The sequence below is a fragment of the Balaenoptera acutorostrata genome, chromosome X (assembly GCF_949987535.1).
Source record: "Balaenoptera acutorostrata chromosome X, mBalAcu1.1, whole genome shotgun sequence".
In the NCBI taxonomy this organism is placed as follows: Eukaryota; Metazoa; Chordata; class Mammalia; order Artiodactyla; family Balaenopteridae; genus Balaenoptera; species Balaenoptera acutorostrata.
The window spans coordinates 18,834,565-18,856,784 of NC_080085.1; the positions used below are offsets into that span (position 1 = coordinate 18,834,565).

Below are 22,220 nucleotides of genomic sequence, written 5' to 3' on the forward strand. Positions count from 1 at the left end.
GTAGGCAAAGTTTTCTTAAATAGCACACAAAATATGCTTACCAAAGATGGAAAAAGTGTCACATTAGAGTACATTAAAATAATTTCAGTTCATTACATGATACCATTAAGAAAGTGAAGTCTGGGGAATGGAAGAAGACTTTGCAATACAAATATTCAGCAAAGGATTTGTGTGTAGAATATATAAAGAACTTCTATAAATTAATAAGAAAAAGGTAGATTACCAATAGAAATGTGGGAAATAGAGTTGAGTAAGCACTTCACAAAAGCGGATGTTGGTTGTCTTGATTGGAGATAGTGACTGGAAGGGAGCACAAGGGGCTCCAGGGGTTCTGGTCATAATGTTGGTTATGTTGGTTATGTGGATGGTTATGTGGTTTTACTCTGTGAAAATCCTTCAAATTATGATCGGTGCACTTTTCTGTAGGTATGTTATAATTTCATTGAGAAAGTGTACATAAAGAAAAGGCCTTGTGGTCTAGGATGAGGAATGTGGCAAAGTATTTTCAGACGTTATCTCTTGTTGGAGCATTGCCTCTACTATGGAAGCAGAGGAAATGTTGAGAGCATGGGCTTTTGCTTGGTTGTTAGGGCAGGTCCAGTTTGTGTAAGAGTCCTACACAAGGAGTGCCAATGTCTTGGGTTAGCAGAAGGCCTTTGGCTACCAATATCCTGAGAAGGGAGGAGGAAAAAACATTTATGGAGAAAGCACTAGAAACAAGCTTGATTACAATTTCGTGTAGAGCTAACTCAGCCTGGAAGCCTGTTTAAGCCACCATTGATTGATCACTTACCATGTATTGCAGCATTGAGATAGGAACTTTCTGTGCATTAAAATATTTGATCCTCACCACAACCCTGGAAGGTAGGTGCTATTATTTGTCCAGATTTACAAATGAAGAAACTGGGGCTTAGGGAGAGTAAGTAACTTGCTTAAGTTCCAGCTAGAAAGTAGCAGCAAGCTGCAACTGGAACCCACATCTTTGTGATTGAAAGCTCACCCCCTTGACTCTGTGTATTATTTTGCCTTTTTGGGGGGCAAAACCAATTTTATTTGAGCATAGTGAGAAGAAAAAATAATTACCCTGTATACACACACACACATATATCAAATTTTGATGATCCATAGGCACTTTGATAAAGTCTGAGGTTTGTTGTACTATAGGTTATGAACTGGAGTTTTCCTTTTCTGTTGTAACATGGTTAGGAACACCTGGATGGGGGTGAGAGGAGACTGAGAAATCTTCCAAGAAACAATACAGATTATCATGGGAATACACTTATATGGGTGACCCATGAGCCCTTCTCAGTGCTTTAGGGACATTGTAATAACCTGAGTAATTGCCTTTGATAGGCTTTGTTTTCTGCTCATTAATGACTCTCCAGGTTAGATTTTATACTTCTTACCACTAATTGAAATACAGAGATACATAAAATGGATGCAGCCAACTGATTGTCACAACACTGTCTGCATATCAACGTTCTCCTGCCTGCTTGGGTTTGAAGAGAAGGAGAGGAGAAGGGAAAGGGTATGATAAGGAACCTGTGTTAGCTGAATTTGTTTCAAAAGCCAAATTCTGGTACAGAAGCCAGAATTTTGACACATAAAAATTATTGATATTTGTGCACCGTTAGGGTTTGGGGATTGCCCTACTTAGCATATACATGTCCTTTTTTCCCCTTCTCGTGATACACAGAGCACCTTGGGTACACACTGAGGTACATATTTAGTATTTTGAGTTCTTTTGTTCCATGGCTTATTTTTGTTCCCCAGGATGTTCATGTTTGCAGCCTGTGGAGTGTTTAGAGCATCACAAAAACATTGCATCCCCAAATGAAATTTGGATTACTTACTTTCAAATGTGTCTCCCCAGCAATCCAATGGCTGTGGAAGCAATATGGTGGAAAGGCACATTATCTGATTTGAATAGAAATATATGTGGGTATGATTTTAGAGATTTCTATTTATTAAAAAAAGAAATCTTCTTTTATCCTTGGGGCTAGTTATCCCACTTTTGTTGCTGTGATAATACACAAGAAAGAAACAAGTTGAAATAATTGAAAATGCCCACATCGAACTCAACTTATTTAGTTTATCTTAGTTATATGTACTTGTTTGATGTACAGATGCTTATAGAAAATTGGACAGAAGCTCTGGGTTCCTTTTTTTTTGAAATATAGAACTTCTCGTTTAGAAGTAGATTCTGCTTTAGGGACTATGTAATTATTTATTAATTTGATTAGCACTGTACATTGTATCTTGAAGCTATTCAAAGTACTGTAGGAGCATCTGTTGTACCATCATTGGGAGGCTGGTAGGTTGTTTCAGAAATAAATACCAAATGCCTTGACAACTGCAGTTTGACATAGCTCGATGTAGGCAGTGCCATGGTGCTGTGTGGAAATTCTTAGTCTTGGCTTCATGTTGGTAAATTGATATTCTCAGGTACATCCAAGGTGTTATTTTGTGGGGAGGGTAGTTTTTGTTGAGTCTTGGCTTTCCTAGTTCCTTATTTAATGAAATAGTGACAGCTGTCATTTTCTACCTTCAAACAGTAGCATCAGTGATTTTATAAACAGAAAATCATTTTCCAGGTGGGCTTGTGTCCATTGCTGGCAACCATTTTATATACATGGCCTCATTTTAAATGGCTAGGACTTTGAATGTGTAAATGGGCAAGTTTTCAGGCAGTTTGGGTAGGCTTTACATTTTTGCTTCTCCATTTCCTGTCTAAACAACGTCTTCTGTGTCCACAGCATGTTTATGCAACATTGAATAAAACTTCTAATGGGAAATTTCTTACAGGTGACCTCCCTGAGAGGCTGGGCTGTGAAGAAATCTTAAGAAACCCGACCCTGATGAAATTGCCTCCGTTGAGAATATTACTCAGTGCAGAAACAAGGAATAGAATTCAGTTATTTTTGGTTCTTGAAAAAATGAATTCTGGGTTTTTTTGTGTGTAGGTGGCAGAAAACATTAACCCCGGCAGAAGGTCCAGTCTCAGTTGGAAATTGAACTTTTGGTTTCTTTGAATTAGGAGAACCTTGGAGAAGAGGATGTTAAAATATTTTTTATTTGAACCTCAAGCAACTTGGAATCGGTTCTGCTGTCTGCATATCTTTTATAGATGTATCTTTTCCAGGGTTGTCTGTCTCTACATGTAATTTTCTGGAGGCTGGGACTGATTATCAAATGACCTCCAACTCAGCATCACCTGTGGCTGGATACTAATGAATCCTTTTTTAACCTTCCTAGCACTTTTGGAGAAATCAGTCAGTAGAAGGCGGGACACCGAAGCCATACAGAAAGCCAAAATCCTTTATTCATCTTGCATGAATGAGAGTGAGTAATAAAGAAAATAAATAAAATAATTTACCACCCTTATTTTTCAGAGTTCTATTAATGCTTAAAGATATTGTTTAAGGAAAAAGAGAACTACTAAGAATTCTACTAATATTTAAAGGTGTTGCTTAAAGAAAGGAGCTATTTTCCAAGACTGGATTTTGACTACCCCTGCCTTTTTAAAAAAAATTCATTAATTAATTAAATTTTGGCTGCGTTGGGTCTTCGTTGCTGCGCTGGCTTTTCTCTAGTTGCGGTGAGCGGGGGCTACTCTTCGTTGCGGTGCGCGGGCTTCTCATTGTGGTGGCTTCTCTTGTTGCGGAGCACGGGCTCTAGGCACACAGACTTCAGCAGTTGTGGCTCGCGGGCTCTAGAGCACGGGCTCAGTAGTTGTGGCACATGGGCTTAGTTGCTCTGCGGCATGTGGGATCTTCCCGGACCAGGGCTCGAACCTGTGTCCCCTGCATTGGCAGGCAGATTCTTAACCACTGCACCACCAGGGAAGTCCCTGACTACCCCTGTCTTTTTTTTTTTGGAATTTTATTTTATTTTTAATACAGCAGGTTCTTATTAGTTATCTATTTTATACATATTAGTATAATATGAGATGGTGAGATGAATTGGGAGATTGGGATTGACATATATATGTATAAAATAGATAACTACCTCACTCTGTATGATAGTCTCTAGGTCCATCCATGTCTCTACAAATGACCCAATTTCGTTCCTTTTTATGGCTGAGTAATATTCCATTGTATATATGTGCCACATCTTCTTTATCCATTCGTCTGTCGACGGGCATTTAGGTTGCTTCCATGACCTGGCTATTGTAAATAGTGCTGCAACGAACATTGGGGTGTATGTGTCTTTTTGAATTATGGTTTTCTCTGGGCATATGCCCAGTAGTGGGATTGCTGGGTCATATGGTAATTCTGTTTTCAGCTTTTTAAGGAACCTCCATACTGTTCTCCATAGTGGCTGTATCAATTTACATTCCTACCAACAGTGCAAGAGGGTTCCCTCTTCTCCACACCCTCTCCAGCATTTGTTGTTTGTAGATTTTCTGATGATGGCTATTCTGACCAGTGTGAGGTGATACCTCATTGTAGTTTTGATTTGTATTTCTCTAATAATTAGTGATGTTGAGCAGCTTTTCGTGTGCCTCTTGGCCATCTGTATGTCTTCTTTGGAGAAATGTCTATTTAGGTCTTCTGCCCATTTTTTGATTGTGTTGTTTGTTTTTTAAATATTGAGCTGCATGAGCTGTTTATATATTTTGGAGATTAACCCTTTGTCCATTGATTTGTTTGCAAATATTTTCTCCCATTCTGAGGGTTGTCTTTTTGTCTTGTTTATAGTTTCCTTTGCTGTGCAAAGGTTTTTAAGTTTCATTAGGTCCCACTTGTTTATTTTTGGTTTTATTTCCATTATTCTAGGAGGTGGGTCAAAAAAGATCTTGCTGTGATTTATGTCAAAGAGTGTTCTTCCTATGTTTTCCTCTCAGAGTTTTATAGTGTCCAGTCTTACATTTAGGTCTGAAATCCATTTTGAGTTTATTTTTGTGTATGGTGTTAGGGAGTGTTCTAATTTCATTCTTTTACATGTAGCTGTCCAGTTTTCCCAGCACCACTTATTGAAGAGACTGTCTTTTCGCCATTGTATATCCTCACCTCCTTTGTCATACATTAGTTGACCATAGGTGCGTGGGTTTATCTCTGGGCTTTCTATCCTCTTCCATTGATCTATATTTCTGTTTTTGTGCCAGTACCATATTTTCTTGATTGACTACCTCCATCTTAATGTTTTGTTGCTAGCTTGATGGAGAAACTAAGAAAATTTTATTTCAGTGGTTGGGTTGGATTCTTTAGGTATCAGTTACTCCATGGGAAACTTGGGTAGGGTCAGAAGGGCAAACCATATTGCATGTGGTACAGAAACCAGAATCTGGAGGCTAGGTCTGGTTTGAGAAGGACATAGTAACACTCCTTCTCAAACCAGACCTATGTCCTTTGGAACCTCCTGGGGCCTAGAGTAATCCAGATTCCCAGGCGGGCCAGGCTCCTTCTGCTTCTCCATCAGCCTAACAGCCATCTTTGTTGAGCACTTTAGGCCCCTCTCAGCATCTTGGGTCTGATTGGAGTTAAAAGAGACACCTGACATTTTACCTGGTACACTTTCTCAAGGCTATTGCAGGAAGAAGCCAGTGCCTCTGGGAAGTGTGTTAACTTGTTTAGGTTTTGGGGTATTATTTGGTGAGCTAGAAGAGGGCACTAAAAGATGATGAAAGAATCTGAAGCAGTAATTCATTTTTGTTGGGGAGTGATTAGTTTTATTGAGCAGTTTCCTTTAGTTAGGATTGTTCCTTAGTTTTGCAGAGTGTTCTCAGCTTAACATTGCTCATTGGCTTGGGTCAGTATAGTGAACCCATCTTTTATTGTTGGGAATATTGGGCAGGTTCCCTAGTCAGCTCTCCTGGCAAGAACATCAGGTTTAGACAGTCACACTGAAGTATGAGTCATAGGTAGGTCTGTTTCTGTGGTTATGCTCAGTCCACTGCACCTCTCCCTAAAAAGTTAGGTTGGGACCTTACTGGAATTTTCTCTTGAGAAGATACACTTGCTTTCTAGTTTGGTGATCCAGTTTGCAATTCTAACTCTCTCTTCATATTTGCTCCCTTTCAGAAGCAATCGAAAAAGCGGATGCCAAGCCGTTGTTACACATCCTGCGGCACTCACCTTTCCGCTGGCCTGTGCTCGAATCTAATATCGGTCCTGAAGGGGTTTGGTCAGAGAGAAAGTTCAGCCTTCTTCAGACACTTGCGACGTTTCGTGGCCAGTACAGCAATTCTGTGTTCATTCGTTTGTATGTGTCCTCTGATGACAAGGTGTCCAACGAACACGTCTTGAAGGTATAGTGAGGACTCCATCATGCTTGTTTAGTCCAAGGTTAGCCTTTTTGGGTTGCCTTCTCAAGGAAAGAGACTCATACCACCTTAGTGAAATGATAAGGTTAAAAATTCTGTTAAACGTTAGGATCTAGACTGTTCCCTGCCCACCCCCCACCTCCCCACCCCCCCAGATTTGCAGATTGTAAATCATGAACACACTGTTTTTGTCAGCCTTTCAAGAAACCGGTGAGTGAGCTTCAAGTGATCTGTGACCTGGCTCTCGAATATCTACCCTGAGCAGGTGTAGGGCCCCTTAATTCTGGTGGGGAGAGATGAGCAAAGACTTTCTGAACTCTGCTCTTCCTCTCCCCCTCATTCCCCTGACCAAGGAGCGAACACATGCTATAGTTCATTGTCTTCCTTCACTAACATCTTGTGTACATGCCTAATATTTCATTGTCAAGTTGTCTTGAATCTCTTGTCCTTCCTTTCAAAAGATAAGGCAAAACTTGTTCTAAGTGCTTGGTTGCATTTTCTGTTGGGAGAGTAAACATCTCTTCCATAAAGGAATGGGCCATGAGGACATACCCTGAGGTGGAGTATTACATTGGTAAAATCAGGAGACTGTCAGAAAACTGCCAACAGTGGAAGATTCATCAGTCACAGAACTTGGCAAGAATGCAAATAGCACTTTTCAAATTGTTTTGTCTTTTGAGTCTATTTTTTTTTTTTTTTTTTGCTTCTGTGGTTACTTTAGTAATGAAAATTTTGTTGAACCGCTGATTTTTTCCCCCAATTCTGTTCTTTGTTAAACCAGAAAATATTAATGATATATTGATGTTTAAATCATAGAAATTTAAAACCTTTAGAGTGTATTATCCTCTCCTGATATAAGTCAACTTTTAAAAATCTATACCCTGGAGTTTATTTTTTGATTTATACCAAGGGGCTGGCAAATTTTTTTCTGTAAAGGACCAGATAGGAAATATTTTAGGCTGTGTGGGCCATATTATCTCTGTCTCAACTACTCAACTCTGCTGTTATACCTGGTAAAGCAGCTGTAGGCAATATGTACGTAAATGGGTGTGGCTGTATGGCGGGCTGGCCTGCAGGCTGGAGTTTGTCCCTCTCTAGTTTAGACAGTGGCAGTCTCAATAAAAAAATCTTTAGTCACTGAAAGAATTCCCATCTCCTCAAGAGGAAATTCTTAGTTACAGAGACAGCTGTATTTCTGTGCTGGGTGATGGAACAACAACATGACCTGAGATGTATTCTAATGCTCTCCGGATAAGACATGCTCTTCAATGCTCTACAATCATGGTGATGGTCCAGTTGACCTCTGTCCCATGTTGATAGATTACTCGCTTAAAAAAAAAACAAACGGGCTTCCCTGGTGGCGCAGTGGTTGAGAGTCTGCCTGCCAATGCAGGGGACACGGGTTCGAGCCCTGGTCTGGGAGGATCCCACATGCCACGGAGCGACTGGGCCCGTGAGCCACAATTACTGAGCCTGCGCATCTGGAGCCTGTGCTCCGCAACAAGAGAGGCCGCGATAGTGAGAGGCCCACGCACCGCGATGAAGAGTGGCCCCCGCTTGCCGCAACTAGAGAAAGCCCTCGCACAGAAACGAAGACCCAACACAGCCAAAAATAAATAAATAAAATTTAAAAAAACAAAAAAAACAAAAAAAACCCCAAACAAACCAGGTTTTAAAACTCTCATTCTTAATTTCAGAACTATTATGGTATCCCTTCCAAACACTTTAAATGGTGTTTTGAAGTAAGTTGGAGACTGTCTTTCAAACTTAAGTTTATGTACTCTATTGCATGATAGATCTTGATTTCCACACAGGTTAATTAATTGCAAATGGTAACCATTTCAGTTTTCACCAATTTCTGGATCTAGTGTAAGAACTGAATTCATTTAAACATTTTATTATGGAAAATAATACAAATAAAAGTAAAAAGAATAGTACTACAAACTCCCGTGTACTCATCAACCCACCTTCAACAGCCAGCAACTTTTGGCTGTTCTTGTTTCATCTGATATACCTCCTTTTGGAGAGGAGGCTGGAACATTGTGTAGGAAATCCAAGGTATAATATCATTGCACTGATAAATACATCAGTGTTTATCTAATGGAAAGGACTATTACAACAACCAAAAAAGTAATTGTAATTCCATAGTTAACATCTAATACCTGGCAAATTTTCAGTTTTCCTGATTGTCTCAAACATGTCCTTTAAAAAAATTAAACAGTTGGTCTTTGATTCAGGTTCCAAATAAGAATCACATGCGCATTTGGTTGACACATCTATTTTAATCTATTGCATACTAGATTTGACTGATTTCAGGGTAACCTAATAGCTAATGAGAGAAAATTCTTGTTTATAGGAGAATCACAGCTTTAAAAATGCAGGAGAAATAATAGAATTTAAAAGTTAGCATTTTTTAAAATCCCTAATGAAAAAAAGAATTAAGGCAACTATCACCAGTAGCTGCTAAAGCTATTAGATGAATGGTTGATGGAGAAATTCAGGATAGAGAGACCAGACTGACATCAAATGAACCCAGATATTAATGGTAGCATTGCTAGAAGTTGGAAAACCAGATTTTGGGTGCCTCCTGATACCATGCAGTGGGAAACATATGCTATCACCAATGATGCCAAAAGAAAAGGAAAAAAAAATGAACTTGGATCTAATCAAGCCCGTAGTTTTAACACCAGCTTACAGGAAACACGGGGAATAGAGGATCACGGCAATCAATTTTTAACAGCTTGCCTTGCACACTTAATATTCATTTAAACTGATCCTAGAAACACTGAACTGTCAATAACAGAACACTTTCCAAATGTAAGGAGCCACTCGTGTGCTTACTACCGGTCTCTTCTGCCAAGATGGCAGCTTCCTCCAAACTGATGTGTTTGAGCATGGCCTGGCATTTGAGTGCAGTGTGCATTTGCTTTAGTTATGTCCCTGTTTGTACCATTTTATATGAGTGGATATTCACACACCTGAATTAACAAAATAGAGCTACAGTCTTTCTAATCATGACAGAGCTGCTAGAAGTTCAAGCATGTGTCTAGATATTGGTAGGAAAAGCTTTCTTCTGAGATCTGCATAAAACCCAGTGAACCTGATAACAAAAACTAGTGTATCTGTGGCTGCCAATGTTGTAGAATTTGTGGGTGTTGCTTTTGTTAGAAATAGTTAAAACTATAAAAAATCTAACTGAATATTTGGAGCCCCTGAAGCACCTTTTAAGTTTTGTGGAACATAGTTTGAAAACCACGGCCATAGTGGAGAAAAAAGTATGCTTTGGTGTTAAAGAGATTGAGGTTTGTGGTTTGGCTTTGTGACTTACTCACTGAACGTGTGTGCAGATTGTTTCACTTCTCCCAGTTTCATTGTCCCCATGTGGAATGAAGGGTGAATTAGAATTTACTTTTCACTGTTGCTGTGAGATTTAAATAGCATGAATTTGGTGACAATTTACAGGATAGATGCTGGTACACAGTAGCACATGACAAAAGGTACCTTTCTCTTAAAGCATGACCAGGCAACTGGTCAGAACCATTTGGGGAATGTTTCTCTTCAATTTCTGTGCCAAACATGTGTCTCAGATCTCAAGTTCAGATGTGCGAGAAATAGGCATTTTCTTTAGTCAGTCAGTCTCATCTCTGACTCTGAGCTCCCACCCCCACCTTTTAGTTGGAAACTGAACCAGTCTGGGCCCTTCCCCGCTTCCCGGCTACTCCATTTCTCAGCCTTCTCCTAGGGTGTTGGGAGACCCTCTGATCATCAGTTATGTGTTTCGGAAAAGAAACCTGCCATCCCAGCCCATGTAGCCACTTCAGGTGTTCCTCTCTGCTGCCGGGGCCCTGGGCCTCCCAACTCCCTCGCAATCCTGCCATTTCTAGGGGCATTGATGGGTCCTGCTCATGAGAAACTTTGACTTCTTTGGCTGCCTAGAAGATCCTCTTTCTGCTCTGGGAGAACTCTCTCTTACCCCCAAACTCTTCTCCCTCAATGTATTTAGACTTCCTTTTCCATCACATTCTATTTTCCTCAATGTTCTTGGGTTTTCTAATCCCACAAACCCGTGGGGATAAGAAAAGGGACTCCTTTGGGAAGGCACGGCACTGTGAGAGTACTGCTGGGTGAGCAGGTGGTGCCTTTGGGTGCCTTTCCAACGGGCAGGTGGCAAGCAGGGGTTGCTCAAACCCACACAGTGGTCCTCTGTGAAGTTCCCCTGTGGCAAGACGGCACAGGATTTGCCACAGACTTAAATGGGAGAAAGGAAACAAATACAGGAAACGACAGATTAATGCCTCCGATCATATCTCACTACATGTGTTTGGGTTTATTTTGTGTAAGGAGATATCAAGCATGAGAATTTAAAGGACAATAAAAGACTTTTGAATATACCTGGTCCTGAAAGAGTGTTCGGAAGGCCAGGGTTGTCTCAGTATGTGTTACCAGAACAGTGACCTGAAGTGATCATCACCCAGTGCCTGCATTTGTGTGACTCTTAGCAAAATCCGTAAGGATGATAAGGAGAGACTGTCTTGGAAATGAAGTTGTTTCTAACTTTTTTGTCCTTTTCCTGCATCATACTGTGTGAGATGTTTCTTTTTGTATTACTGTTTTGTTTCCTGACCTGTGGTGTATTGCAGTCAGAGAAAAAATTGGTATTTCCTTTCAATGTATCAGAGTTCCTAAATATATATTATACTTTCTACTTGCAATATTAAGATCAGTTATAAATGCAAGGATTGAAAAGCCTCAGACAACATAGTGTCCTAATATTGACCTCTTGAGAAAGTCTTTTGCCTCGAGAGTTTATCTGGTTCTAATGAGATTTAGTTGACTGACCTTATTCAATCTGTTTGGTGTATTTAAGATGTTCCCTAGAAACTGTAGCAATCTGAAGGTTTAAAACAGGTCCGGTAACTTCACTTGAATCATCTAAACTTTTACAATAAGTGGATTTAACTTCATTTCATCAGAGGGAAGCTTTGGCTTTCTTGATATTGTCTACACAGTTTCCTTCCCTTTGAGACTGAAGCTCAAAAAATTCTCCAAGTGGTCTAAATCTAATTGAAACCCAAAGCGTCTTAATCATAATATTATGTTTCATGTTCCTGGCTTACTTAATTTTTGGAAGAAATGGTGGTATATTGGGAATTGGGATAGGATGAAGCCAGGCTGGCTTGTGATTTGGTTGTTTGGGGCCAATTAGCGAAGAAGATTGAACACAATAATTTGAGGTTTTTAGCAATACACCCAGGCAAGATGGATGTTATGAAAACATCTTTTTCCCCCAATTTACTTAACTTTTTAAATGTGTGAATAAGATTTAAGGTAGAAAATCTGCTGTTGCGTTCAGTTTTATTCAGTCTTTGGGCAGTTGCTGATACTCAAGAAAACAGAAAGAACAACCGTAGATTTAGAGAAGGTTCTGGAACTTAAAAATTTTTTATTTAAAAATTTATATACAGTTAAATTCACTTTTTTTAAAATTCACTTTTTGTGAAGCACAAGTCTGTAAGTTTTTACAAATGCATGGAGTCATGTAATCACCACCATAAGAAAGAGAATAGTCCCATCACTCCCTCAGAACTTACCTCGTGTTGCCCCTTTGTAGTCATCCACTCTCCCCATCCCCAAACCCTGTTCTCCATCCCTACAGTTTTGCCTCTTTTGGAATGTGATTAAAATTTGCCCACGCTGTTGCATGTATCAGTAGTTCATTCCTTTTTATGAGTGAGTAGTAGTCCATTGTGTATCACAGTTTATCCATTTGCCAGTTGAAGAACATTTGGATTGTTTCTAGTTTGGGGCAATAATGAATAAAGTTACATGCAGGTTTTTGCATGAGCATAAGTTTCATTTCTCTTGGGTAAATAGCTAGGAAGTGAGATTGCTGGGTCACATGTAGGTGTATGTTCAATTTTACAAGAAACCGTCAAACCAATTTCCAAAGTGGCTGTCATGTTGCATTCCCAACAGCAGTGTGTGAATGATCTAGTTTTTCTACATCCTCACCAGCACTTGGCATTATAAGTTTTTTGTTTTTGTTTTTTTTTGCCATCCTAGTACATGTATAGTGGTGTTCCATTGTGGGTTCAGTTTACATTTTGCTAATGACTAGTGATGTTCAGCATCTTTTCATGAATTTATTTTCCATCTGAGTATTTTTTTTTGGTGAAGTGTTTGTTCAGATCTTTTGTCCAGTTTTAAATTGGGTTGTTTGTTTTCTTATTGAGTTGTGAGGACTCTTTATATATGCTGGATACAAGTCCTTTGTCATATATGTGATTTTCAAGTTTTTTCTCCCTGTCTGTAGCTTGTCTTTTTCATTCTCTTAACAATGTCTTTCACGGAGCAAAAATATTTAATGATGATGAAGTCCAATTTATTTTTTCTTTTATGGATCTGATTTTGGTGTCTAAGAACTCTTTGTCTAACTCCAGGTCAAAGATTTTCCCCTATGTTTTCTCCTAGAAGTTTTATAGTGTTAGGTTTTACATGTAGGTCTATGATCCATTTTGAATTAATTTTTGTACAAGTTGTGAGGTGTGGGTTGAGATTCATTTTTTTTTTGGCAGATGGATGTCTGATTGTTGTAGCTCATTTTCTGAAAAGACTATTCTTCCCTTTGATCGCCTTTAAGGTGCTGAAAGTTTTTTTTTTTAATTTTTAAAAATATTTATTTTCTTTAATTTTTTGGCTGCATCAGGTCTTAGTTGTGGCACGCAGGATCTTCGTTGTAGCATGCGGGATCTTTTGTTGTGGTGAGGGCTTCTCTCGTTGTGGCATGTGGGTTTTCTCTCTCTAGTTGTGGTGCTCAGGCTCCAGGGCACTTGGGCTCTGTAGTTTGCAGCACGCGGGCGCTCTCGTTGAGGCGTGCGAGCTCAGTAGTTGTGGCGCATAGGCTTAGCTGCCCCACAGCATGTGGGATCTTAGTCCCGTGACCAGGGATCGAACCCACATCCCCTGCATTGGAAGGCGAATTCTTTACCACTGGACCACCAGCAAAGTCCCACTGCTGAAAGTTTTAATTCAAGAAATTATGCTATACTTTTCTATAATAATAATTCTAGATATTTAGTTGTCTGATTATTGTTTGTATTTTTATCACCTATCTTAAACTTTCCAGAGAGGGTTCTAAAGTTTGCAAAGATTTCTCAAAACAAAATCATTATTGATTCCTTTCCAAAAAAAATGGTGCAATACAGTATTTTAGGGAGAGGGAGGTGGACAGTCTGGTTAATCAGCTTTATGTGGATCTGGTGATGGAAGACAATGATTCTCCTCTGAGCTCTGCCCAACTGTGTTACCTTGGGGAAGTCACATGACTTCTTTGGATTTCGTTTCTCCACCCACCAAATAAGGGGGAAAATAAGATAATCTCTAAGACCTATTCCAACTCAAATATTATAGCTTTGATGCTATTCAGTATTGTTAGAAACTCAAAAGGGTTAGAAACTGTGAATCAGGGGAGGAGGGGCAGGTCTCTGATACTTTATAACGGTCATTGCTGAAGTGCCTACTTGCATGTAGCTCTGATTGCATTGAATTGTTTTTGTAATGGTAACACATGCTCTAAATATGGCTGGTATGCAGATCTCATGACTCTTGTTAATAACATGGTACTTAAGAATTTACAGTGCAAGCAAATGCTTTGTTTTTTGTTTCAACAGCTGGACCAAGCAGCGCTCTCCCTAGCCGTGAGGGAAGACTACCTTGATAATAGCACAGAAGCCAAGTCTGTAAGTTTTACTCATTCAACTCTGTACCTTGTCAGGCATTGTTGGGTTCATAAGTTGTTCTCAAATTCCCAACTCTTTACTAGAATTGAGCAGTGTGGGTGTTTGATGACCATATTCCCAATGTAGGAAGCAAAGGCCTTTCATTTCGGCAGATAAATGACACTCCCTGTTTTCTGGAAGTCTGAAAATGAAGGCTGTATGAGTTCCTGTGCTCAGTGCCCTCATGACCAAACTGGGAAGACAGCACACCCAAATTGAGTAACCAAAGAATGAGCTTGCAGCCATTCCTCAGAAGTGCAGAGAGCTCACAGTATATTGCAGAAGCATGGGCATGGACACCCAGTCGACCAGTGGTTCCCAAATTGTGCTGCTGAAGAATCACCTGGGAAGCTTCTATTAAATGTCGATTCTTGGGCCTCAGCAATGGAAAGTCGGATTTAGTAGACTTGAAGTGAGGCCCAGGCATCTTTTTTTAACTGGTGCCCCAGGTTAATTTAAGGTTAATGAGAACCAGATGGGATCAATCTGGTCAGACTTCTTGGGTTGGCTTGGAAACCTAGTAGTTTCCTGGAGGTTGGATTAGAGCTGGTTCATTCCTAACACTTTCAATTCATTTTGGAACCTCTGTTGAACTTCCAAAGGAGCCTCAGACCCAGGGGAACCTTGACCAGGGAGTGCTCGGGTTTCTGGCCTAGCCTGAGGATGCAGGAACTTCGACAGGGAAGTGCTGGCTCTCAGTGGAAGTCCCTGCTCCTTTGCTGATAGGAAAGCCTATATCTAGAAGGCTCTGGAGGGCAGGAAGCTAGCCAAGATCCTAGGCAACTTTCTGGCTGAGGACACTCATGGAAGAAGGTTGGCGAGTTTTCCTTCTTGAAAGTGGACAGAATGAACTTTTGCCAATTTGGGGCACCTCTGTTTCTGCTGGGGTCACCACCCTACAAGCAGCCGTGCTTGAAATCTTGTCCCTGTCCTGTAACCAATCAGTCCTGTAAACTCTGCCTTCAAAGTATCTCTTCCACCTCGTCCCTCCTTTCTGTCCTTACTGCCCTCCGGCAGATCCCTGTTAAGTCTCCTTTTAGCTGTTCCCTCCTCCCCTCATTCCATTGCCTCCTGAGCACCACCACTTGACGAGTTCTCTTGTCAAAGTACAGCTCCCAGAGTGCTTTTGCTCACAAGCTAGGCTCCAAATTCCTTAGAGGGAGGGAGTTCAAGGCCTCTTCATGACCTGGCCCCAAACCACCTTTGCTGTCTCACCTATTTTTATTCTTCCCCCAACAAAGCAGCTTGCACACCTCACAGGAGGACTCCTCACTGCTTCTGAACCAGTCTCCTTTAACTGCTATGTCCCCGGTTTCTTGAGGCTGGAATTTTCCAGTTCTTGAGTTTCTAAGCACTCAGCAGCTTTTTTAAGGACCTCATTTTGGTCTTGCTAGTGTTACGGTTAGTAATGTCGTGTTTATCTCCCTCACAGGGTCACAATGAGAACCAGACTCAAGTATTATTTAGTTTTTCGTCTGTACCTCCCATGTGCACAGAAGGCCTAGCAAGACATCGTGCATATGTATTGATTGAATAAATATTTTTGGAATTGAACTGGGAATTGCAAAACATTTCTAACTAAGACTATTTGTGAAGCTTGCTTACTGATGCAACAAATAATTATTAAGGGCCTGCTGTATGCCAAGCACAATGCAGGTCTCGAGGTCATAAACATCATAAGAATAGCTATGCAAAATCAAGGTTACGTTAGGAAATCTTATTCCCATAGCATGACTATGAAACAGTTTAATACCTGGTGTATTGAGTTCTCACAAGTATATCTGAAAGGAGAGGTGACCCCCAACAAGATTCCTCAGCTCCCACAAAGTAAGGTCCCCCTCTCCAGTAGTATGTGAATAGCCTGAAAATGGGTTTATGAACATGCAGGGAGGAAATTCTATATTTGCTAGGTTTCTCTTCATCATTCTTCTCTTCTTTGTCTTCTTTTTTCCCTGAGCTAGTGAGGAGAACTCTGTAAAAACCACACAAAACTGAAAAGACATAGGGCCTCGATCACTGGTCTTTTGTTTTTAGTGTGGAGGTGGGTAAATTGAGCTGGAAGAGAATAAATCACAGTTCCCATTAGTCTTCATGGATCATGCCTCCTGCTTTTAGCGACAGTTCTTTCCCATTATTTTATTAAAGTGTCACTTGCCCGGAAAGAGGAGTCTGACCTTTAACTATCTATTCTGGGCTCATTTGTAGATGTTTCATGTATCCATAATATCGCTAGTTGCCAGAAAACTAATTCTCTTGATCCTTGGTGGCCAGACATTTCTGTCTCTCATGGAAACAGTACCCAAGTAGCCATCATTCTTCTTTGTCCCAAAGTGGTAGGTGGGTGGTTGGTATTGCATGATGCCTGTACCATACTTCGAGTACAGAGTGAAAATGAAGGGCATTTATTTCCACTTGCTGTTTCTGCTCTTCCGTGTCCCTGAAACATACTTCCTAATAGGCTGATGTCATGGTCACTTGCTTCTTTATCTCTTACAGTATCGGGATGCCCTTTACAAGTTCATGGTGGATACTGCCGTGCTTTTGGGAGCTAATAGCTCCCGAGCAGAGCATGACATGAAGTCGGTGCTTAGGTTGGAAATTAAGATAGCTGAGGTAAATCTTAATCTAAAATCTGTTTTTTTTTTCTTCTCTTTATTTTAAAGGCAATATATCTTGAATGAAAATATATATTAAAAAAATCATTTTGTGGCATTGTTCTTTGGGTTCAAGGTAGAACTTATAGCATCCCCCTCTGGGAAGTAACAGGAAGAAAAACCATGACAGAAAGAAGAGCTCTTCATTCCTTCTACCTCTCTGCTTGAAGCCCATTCAGTGTCCACATGCTGCTCAGCTGTGGCCAAAGAATAGCAGCAGGGAGAGACTCTGTGTTTTCCTAGAGGAACTCCTGTTTGGCCGCAACTGAAGAATATGTATTTGATAAATCGTTATTGATTTGGCTCGAGTGGAAGCTTATTTTTAGTCTAGTCTACTCTTTACACCATTCCTACTCAGAAGTCAATCTGATCTAAGATACGGGCTTTGGGAAGTCTATCCACCCATACTGGACACATAATTTGATGTAGAAAGTGTATAGGGCAGGCTGGTAAGCATTTATTAGCTTCCTTTCTAGTGCTACTTTGTACCTACCCCTGGTTTTCATTCTTTTCTTGCCCCACTGTAATGAATGTCATTGTGTCATATGCTGTGTTCTGTGTAAGTCACCTTTTAAATTTTTTCAGGCTCATGGTGGAGGCAAAAAGATACAAGAATAAACTTGAGGGAGAATAATCAGAAATCCTAAATGGTTAGCTTTGTTCAAAGAATAACTTTTCTAGAAGAACAAAGAATAAAATCTCTATACATTCCCAGGACTGGAGGGAACAAATATGGTGAAATTTGCTTGTGGAGATACATTGTAGTGAGAAAAAGGATACTTTTGTCAAGGACTGGTTGCATGTAGGTTGGTAGTCTTCTATAACAGAAGTTGGTAAAAATCCTGAAGTGCATGGGAGTCCAAGTGTTGCTTGGTTTTGTGTTTGGCGCAGTGCGGTGGGGTGTTGAAGTGAGGAGTAGGCTGATAGGGTCAGGAGGAATTGGCCTCTTGGCTGCCGTGGTGTACATGTGTATCTTTCTCTAGACCCCTAGTTGCAGAGCAAAAAGTTCATCCCTGCATGTCACCTTTGAAGACTGCAGAGACTGCTGCAGATGTTCTGGAGTCAAAGACTGTGCCTCTAAACCAGTCTAGAGGCCATCTGGATTCCCTTCCCAGGCAAATAGGAGACACAGCAATCTAATTTGGACCGAAGCTCTGATACAGCGGGAAAGGCCTTGCCTTGAGCCAGGGATCTGGACCAAAAAGGGAACTAAAAACAGCTGGGCTGAGGCAAGACTGGGAATTATCAAGAGGTTAAATGAAGTGACAAATCCATGGGGTGGGGGAGTAGCTGGCAGAGAGCTGAAAACAGCTCTGAGGTCAGAGGGCTCCAGCCTGGGCCTGCAAGGCTGAGTAGAGGGAGGAGGGGAGTGAACGTGCTCTGAGGAATGACTTATTAACAAATCGAGCCAGGAGACTGCTTGTGAGTTATAGGAAGTCTCTCCTGTGGAGGGTGAGGAGGGAGAAGCTGAGGACACTGAAGCATTTAGAGAAGAGGGGTAGATGTCTGCCACTCAGCCTTCTGTGATTTTGTCTTGACAAATCCATGGTGTGTGGGTTTTTGGCCAGCCGGTAATGCTTATATGTGTCTCTTACATCCCAGGTCACTAGGGACCTTCAGAACTAGTGGAGCACATCATCCTAGGGAAACTTCTAAAGCTGGGGAGACAGGACAGCATAGTCAAGCCCCCCCCAAAAGTTCTTGTAAACACAGCCATGGAAGTGTGCATTCAGCCATTCCCAGCTAGGGATGTGTGCATAAGGGGAGGTCTTGTTGATGGCGTGGCCCTTGGGATTAGAGCCAAGTGTAGTTTTTTTTGCTTTTTGTTTTTTTAAAATTAATTTATTTTATTTATTTATTTTTGGCTGTGTTGGGTCTTCATTGCTGCGCGCAGGCTTTCTCTAGTTGCGGCGAGCGGGGGCTACTCCTTGTTGTGGTGCGCGAGCTTCTCATTGTGGTGGCTTCTCTTGTTGCAGAGGATGGGCTCTAGGCGTGTGGGCTTCAGTAGTTGTGGCTCGCAGGCTCAGTAGTTGTGGCTCACGGGCTCTAGAGCGCAGGCTCAGTAGTTGTGGCACACGGGCCTAGTCGCTCCGCGGCATGTGGGATCTTCCCGGACCAGGGCTCGAACCCGTGTCCCCTGAATTGGCATTCTTAACTACTGCACCACCGGGGAAGCCCCCAAGTGGAGTTTAATTGGAAAGACTTGAAAAAGAAAACGAATCATAGGCAAAGTGTTGAATTACGGTTCAAACCATGAGGGTGGTGTTGATGGGTAGGGGAGTCCTGTGTGAGTTGGAAGGTGGTAAGTTTAATGCAAGGGAGTCAGATGATGGATGGTCTTAAGGCAAAATCATGATGTGCTCAGGGGCATGGGGAGCTACTGCCTGTCCACGGAAGTGATTAAGATGGCCCTTGAGGAAGATGATTGTTGTTGCTCTTCTCAGACTAAACATGGCAGAGGCTAGAAGCTTAGATTTGGTGTTGCCAAAATGGCCAAGAGCTTAAGTATTGGGAATGGAGGAGTGTGAAGAGTCAGGGCTGTAGATGCAGACTTGGCAATATGTCTGGGTGGTAACTGAACCCATACCCCTAGCACTGGGGCCAGGGGAATCTCAAGGCCAGAGAAACCAGAGGGAAGAGGGGAAGTGAGGGAATGAGCTGTTGACAGAATAGTCACAGGTGGCAGTGGTGTCCAGATAGTCTAGTGCTCTTCAGTGAGAATGTTCCCTTAGGGATGAAGGGGTGGTCTGTAGTCCATGACCTATGGAGGTCATTACCTGGACCCCACAGGTGAAGGTGGGATGTTTGTCTCAATTGCTCAACCTTAGTTTGGCTGTGAAGCCCGAGCCAGTAACAGATTTTGCCCATCCGCATTATAGGGATGGGAGGGATTCGAGTAGTTATTTTTGTACCTAGGACAATGTTTCACACTGAGCGGGACAGCAAAGTTTCTTTTTATTTTCTTAATCTTGCCTGAAGTGATAGCTTTTTTTCCTCTCTCCCAGGTTCGGCACCACACCAAAATCTTGAAAAAGTTTATGATACTATGCAGATGTTTTGGCACATGTAGAAAGTAGTCATGCAGTAAGAAATGGTTCATTTGAAAAAAATAACCAAAGTCTCTTTCCAACAGATAATGATTCCACATGAAAACCGAACCAGTGAGGCCATGTACAACAAAATGAACATTTCCCAACTGAGTGCTATGATTCCCCAGGTTGGTGAAAATGATCCAGGAAATTGTATCTTAACTGGTCATTTGACAAGCGATTCTGTTTCACCTGTGTGTAAAATTTTGGCTCGTAAAACCTACCATTGGTCTTCTTGCTCATCATCATCTTTGTCAGTCATCACATAAAATATCCCTTGTCTGTGCATCAGGATGCTTTCTGCTATAGGGAATAGAAAACTTTTCCAAGAGTGGCTTAAAAACTTCAAGCCCGTTTTCTAATATGACAGAAGTCTAGACATAGGTGGCTGTTGGTGTTGGTTTAGCTGTTGCACAGTGTTGTCAAAGATCCAAGTTCTTTCTTTCCATTCCACTCTTCTTAGTGTGTTGGCTTTTTGACTTCACGTTTGATGACTCAAGGTTGTAAGGTGGCTGCCACAGCTGCATATGTCACATCTGCCATCAGGGCAGGAAGAAGTTGGAAGCACCAGTATGGGCCATGTCTACCTCTTCTACCAGGAAAAACCAAAGCCTTTCTAGGTGTCTTCCCTTTATTTCTTATCAAGTAGGATTGGGGCACGTGGCCATCCCTACCTACAGGCTAGGCTGGGCAAGTGAGTGACTGTTTTTCCTTTTCAATAGTGGAGGCAGGCAAGGGAGGAAAAGAAGAGAAAAAGACTGGGGCTGACTTTTGGGGTAGCCAGGTAAGAACGCCAAGATAGTGATGCTATGAAGAGGGGAAATATGTTACTTTTTGTTGCTGCTTGTTTCCCTCTGTGTAAGAAAGGCTATGCCAGAGGGAAGAGCAGAAGTGTAATGGGGCATCTGTGTCTATGTGGACAGGAGAGTGAATGAGTAGGGAGTAGGGGAGCGTGCAGGGAGAAGGGAGGTGAGGGCTAGCGCAGGAGGGAGGGAGAGTGCAAGAAGGGAGGGAGAGCTCAGGAGAGAAGGGAGAGGAAGGAAGAGAGGGAGGGGGAGAGTAGAGGAGGCAGGGGGAGTGCTGGAGGGGCCAGGGGAGCGAGTGTGCACGTTAGCGGGGGAGTGTGTGTGCGCATCTGTGGTGCATACGCAGACGGTACAGAGCACATATTCCATTTACGATTCAGGCAGTAGGTCTGGTCTGGGTGGCAGTGATCAGGAATTTATTTTCTAGATTTGAGCAGTTGAATGTTTAATTATTTGGTCTGAAGTCACAAGCAGTGGATTACGTTCAGCTGACTCTATTTGCCTTTCTCCTTGATTGTTGCCCCCCAGAGGTTTTCTCACTATGTTTTTTTTCTCTCTCTCCTCAGTTTGACTGGCTGGACTTCATCAAGAAGGTCATCGATGTCAGACTCTACCCCGAACTGAAAGACATTGGCCCCTCAGAGAATGTGGTGGTCCGTGTCCCTCAGTACTTCAAGGATTTGTTTAGGATATTAGGCTCTGAGAGGAAGAAGTAAGAGCTTTCTTGTGCATTTTACTGTGACTTTTATTTTTCCTTTTAAATTATAAGGTCTTCCCTCTCATGTCCTTTGAAAACTGTTTTTAAAGAAAGTTACATCAAAAGAGTCTTAGGGAAAGTCGTGGTGCCCTTTGTGACAAATGGGCCGAAACCATCATCTGGGGTAATTTATTTGCTATGATGACAACAAATACGCAGTGTTTTTGCCCCTTATTTCTAGTCTTTCTCCATATTTTCTCTCTAAAAGCCTAAATTGTTTATTAGTTTTGGGAACTAGTCATATAATGATGTTATTTTCTGAACTTTCTATATGAACATCTTTGTTTTCCCCCAGTTCATTCTTGGTCCTTTGCTGTTTTTTTCTTGTTTCTTTTAAGCCATTAAGTCACTTTGTGGCAATAAACCAAAGTACCAGTATTGAAAAGACATAAGGTCACTCTGAGAACTGTAGAAAAATTGGACTGATGAAACAACTTCAGGAACTGTCAGGTTTTTCTTTTATTTATTTATTTATTTATTTATTTTTGGCTGCGTTGCTTCTTTGTTGCAGTGCGCAGGCTTCTCATTGCAGTGGTTTCTCTTGTTGCGGGGCATAGGCTTTAGGCGCGCAGGCTTCAGTAGTTGTGGCACACGGGCTTAATTGCTCTATGGCATGTGGGAGCTTCCCAGGCCAGGGCTCGAACCCGTGTCCCCTGCATTGGCAGGTGGATTCTTAACCACTGCGCCACCAGGGAAGGCCCTGTCAGGTTTTTCTTAAAGAATGTTTTAGAATTTGTTGCTTTGTTCCTTTAGCACTACAAAACAAGGAAATGCTAAAAATGTCCAAGAAAGAGAATTTTTTTTTATTGAAGTAGAGTTGATTTACAGTGTTGTGTTAATTACTCCTGTACAGCAAAGTGGTTCAGTTATA

The 22,220-nt window shown here is 41.4% G+C and overlaps 1 protein-coding gene across 4 annotated transcripts in view; it reads left to right on the plus strand.

Annotated features, from left to right (window-relative positions):
• Positions 1–22,220, plus strand: part of PHEX (phosphate regulating endopeptidase X-linked) — a 195,443-nt gene that overhangs the window by 35,485 nt on the left and 137,738 nt on the right. For 2 of the 4 annotated variants that reach the window (XM_007174661.2, XM_057539099.1), the window contains exons 4-9: positions 3,256–3,342; positions 6,024–6,250; positions 13,936–14,004; positions 16,540–16,656; positions 19,831–19,914; positions 21,159–21,304. In XM_007174661.2, the coding sequence (XP_007174723.2) occupies positions 3,256–3,342; positions 6,024–6,250; positions 13,936–14,004; positions 16,540–16,656; positions 19,831–19,914; positions 21,159–21,304 (730 nt within the window). The remainder of the gene's footprint in view (positions 1–3,255; positions 3,343–6,023; positions 6,251–13,935; positions 14,005–16,539; positions 16,657–19,830; positions 19,915–21,158; positions 21,305–22,220) is intronic. The other 2 variants (XM_057539101.1, XM_057539100.1) reach the window with 2 other exon arrangements.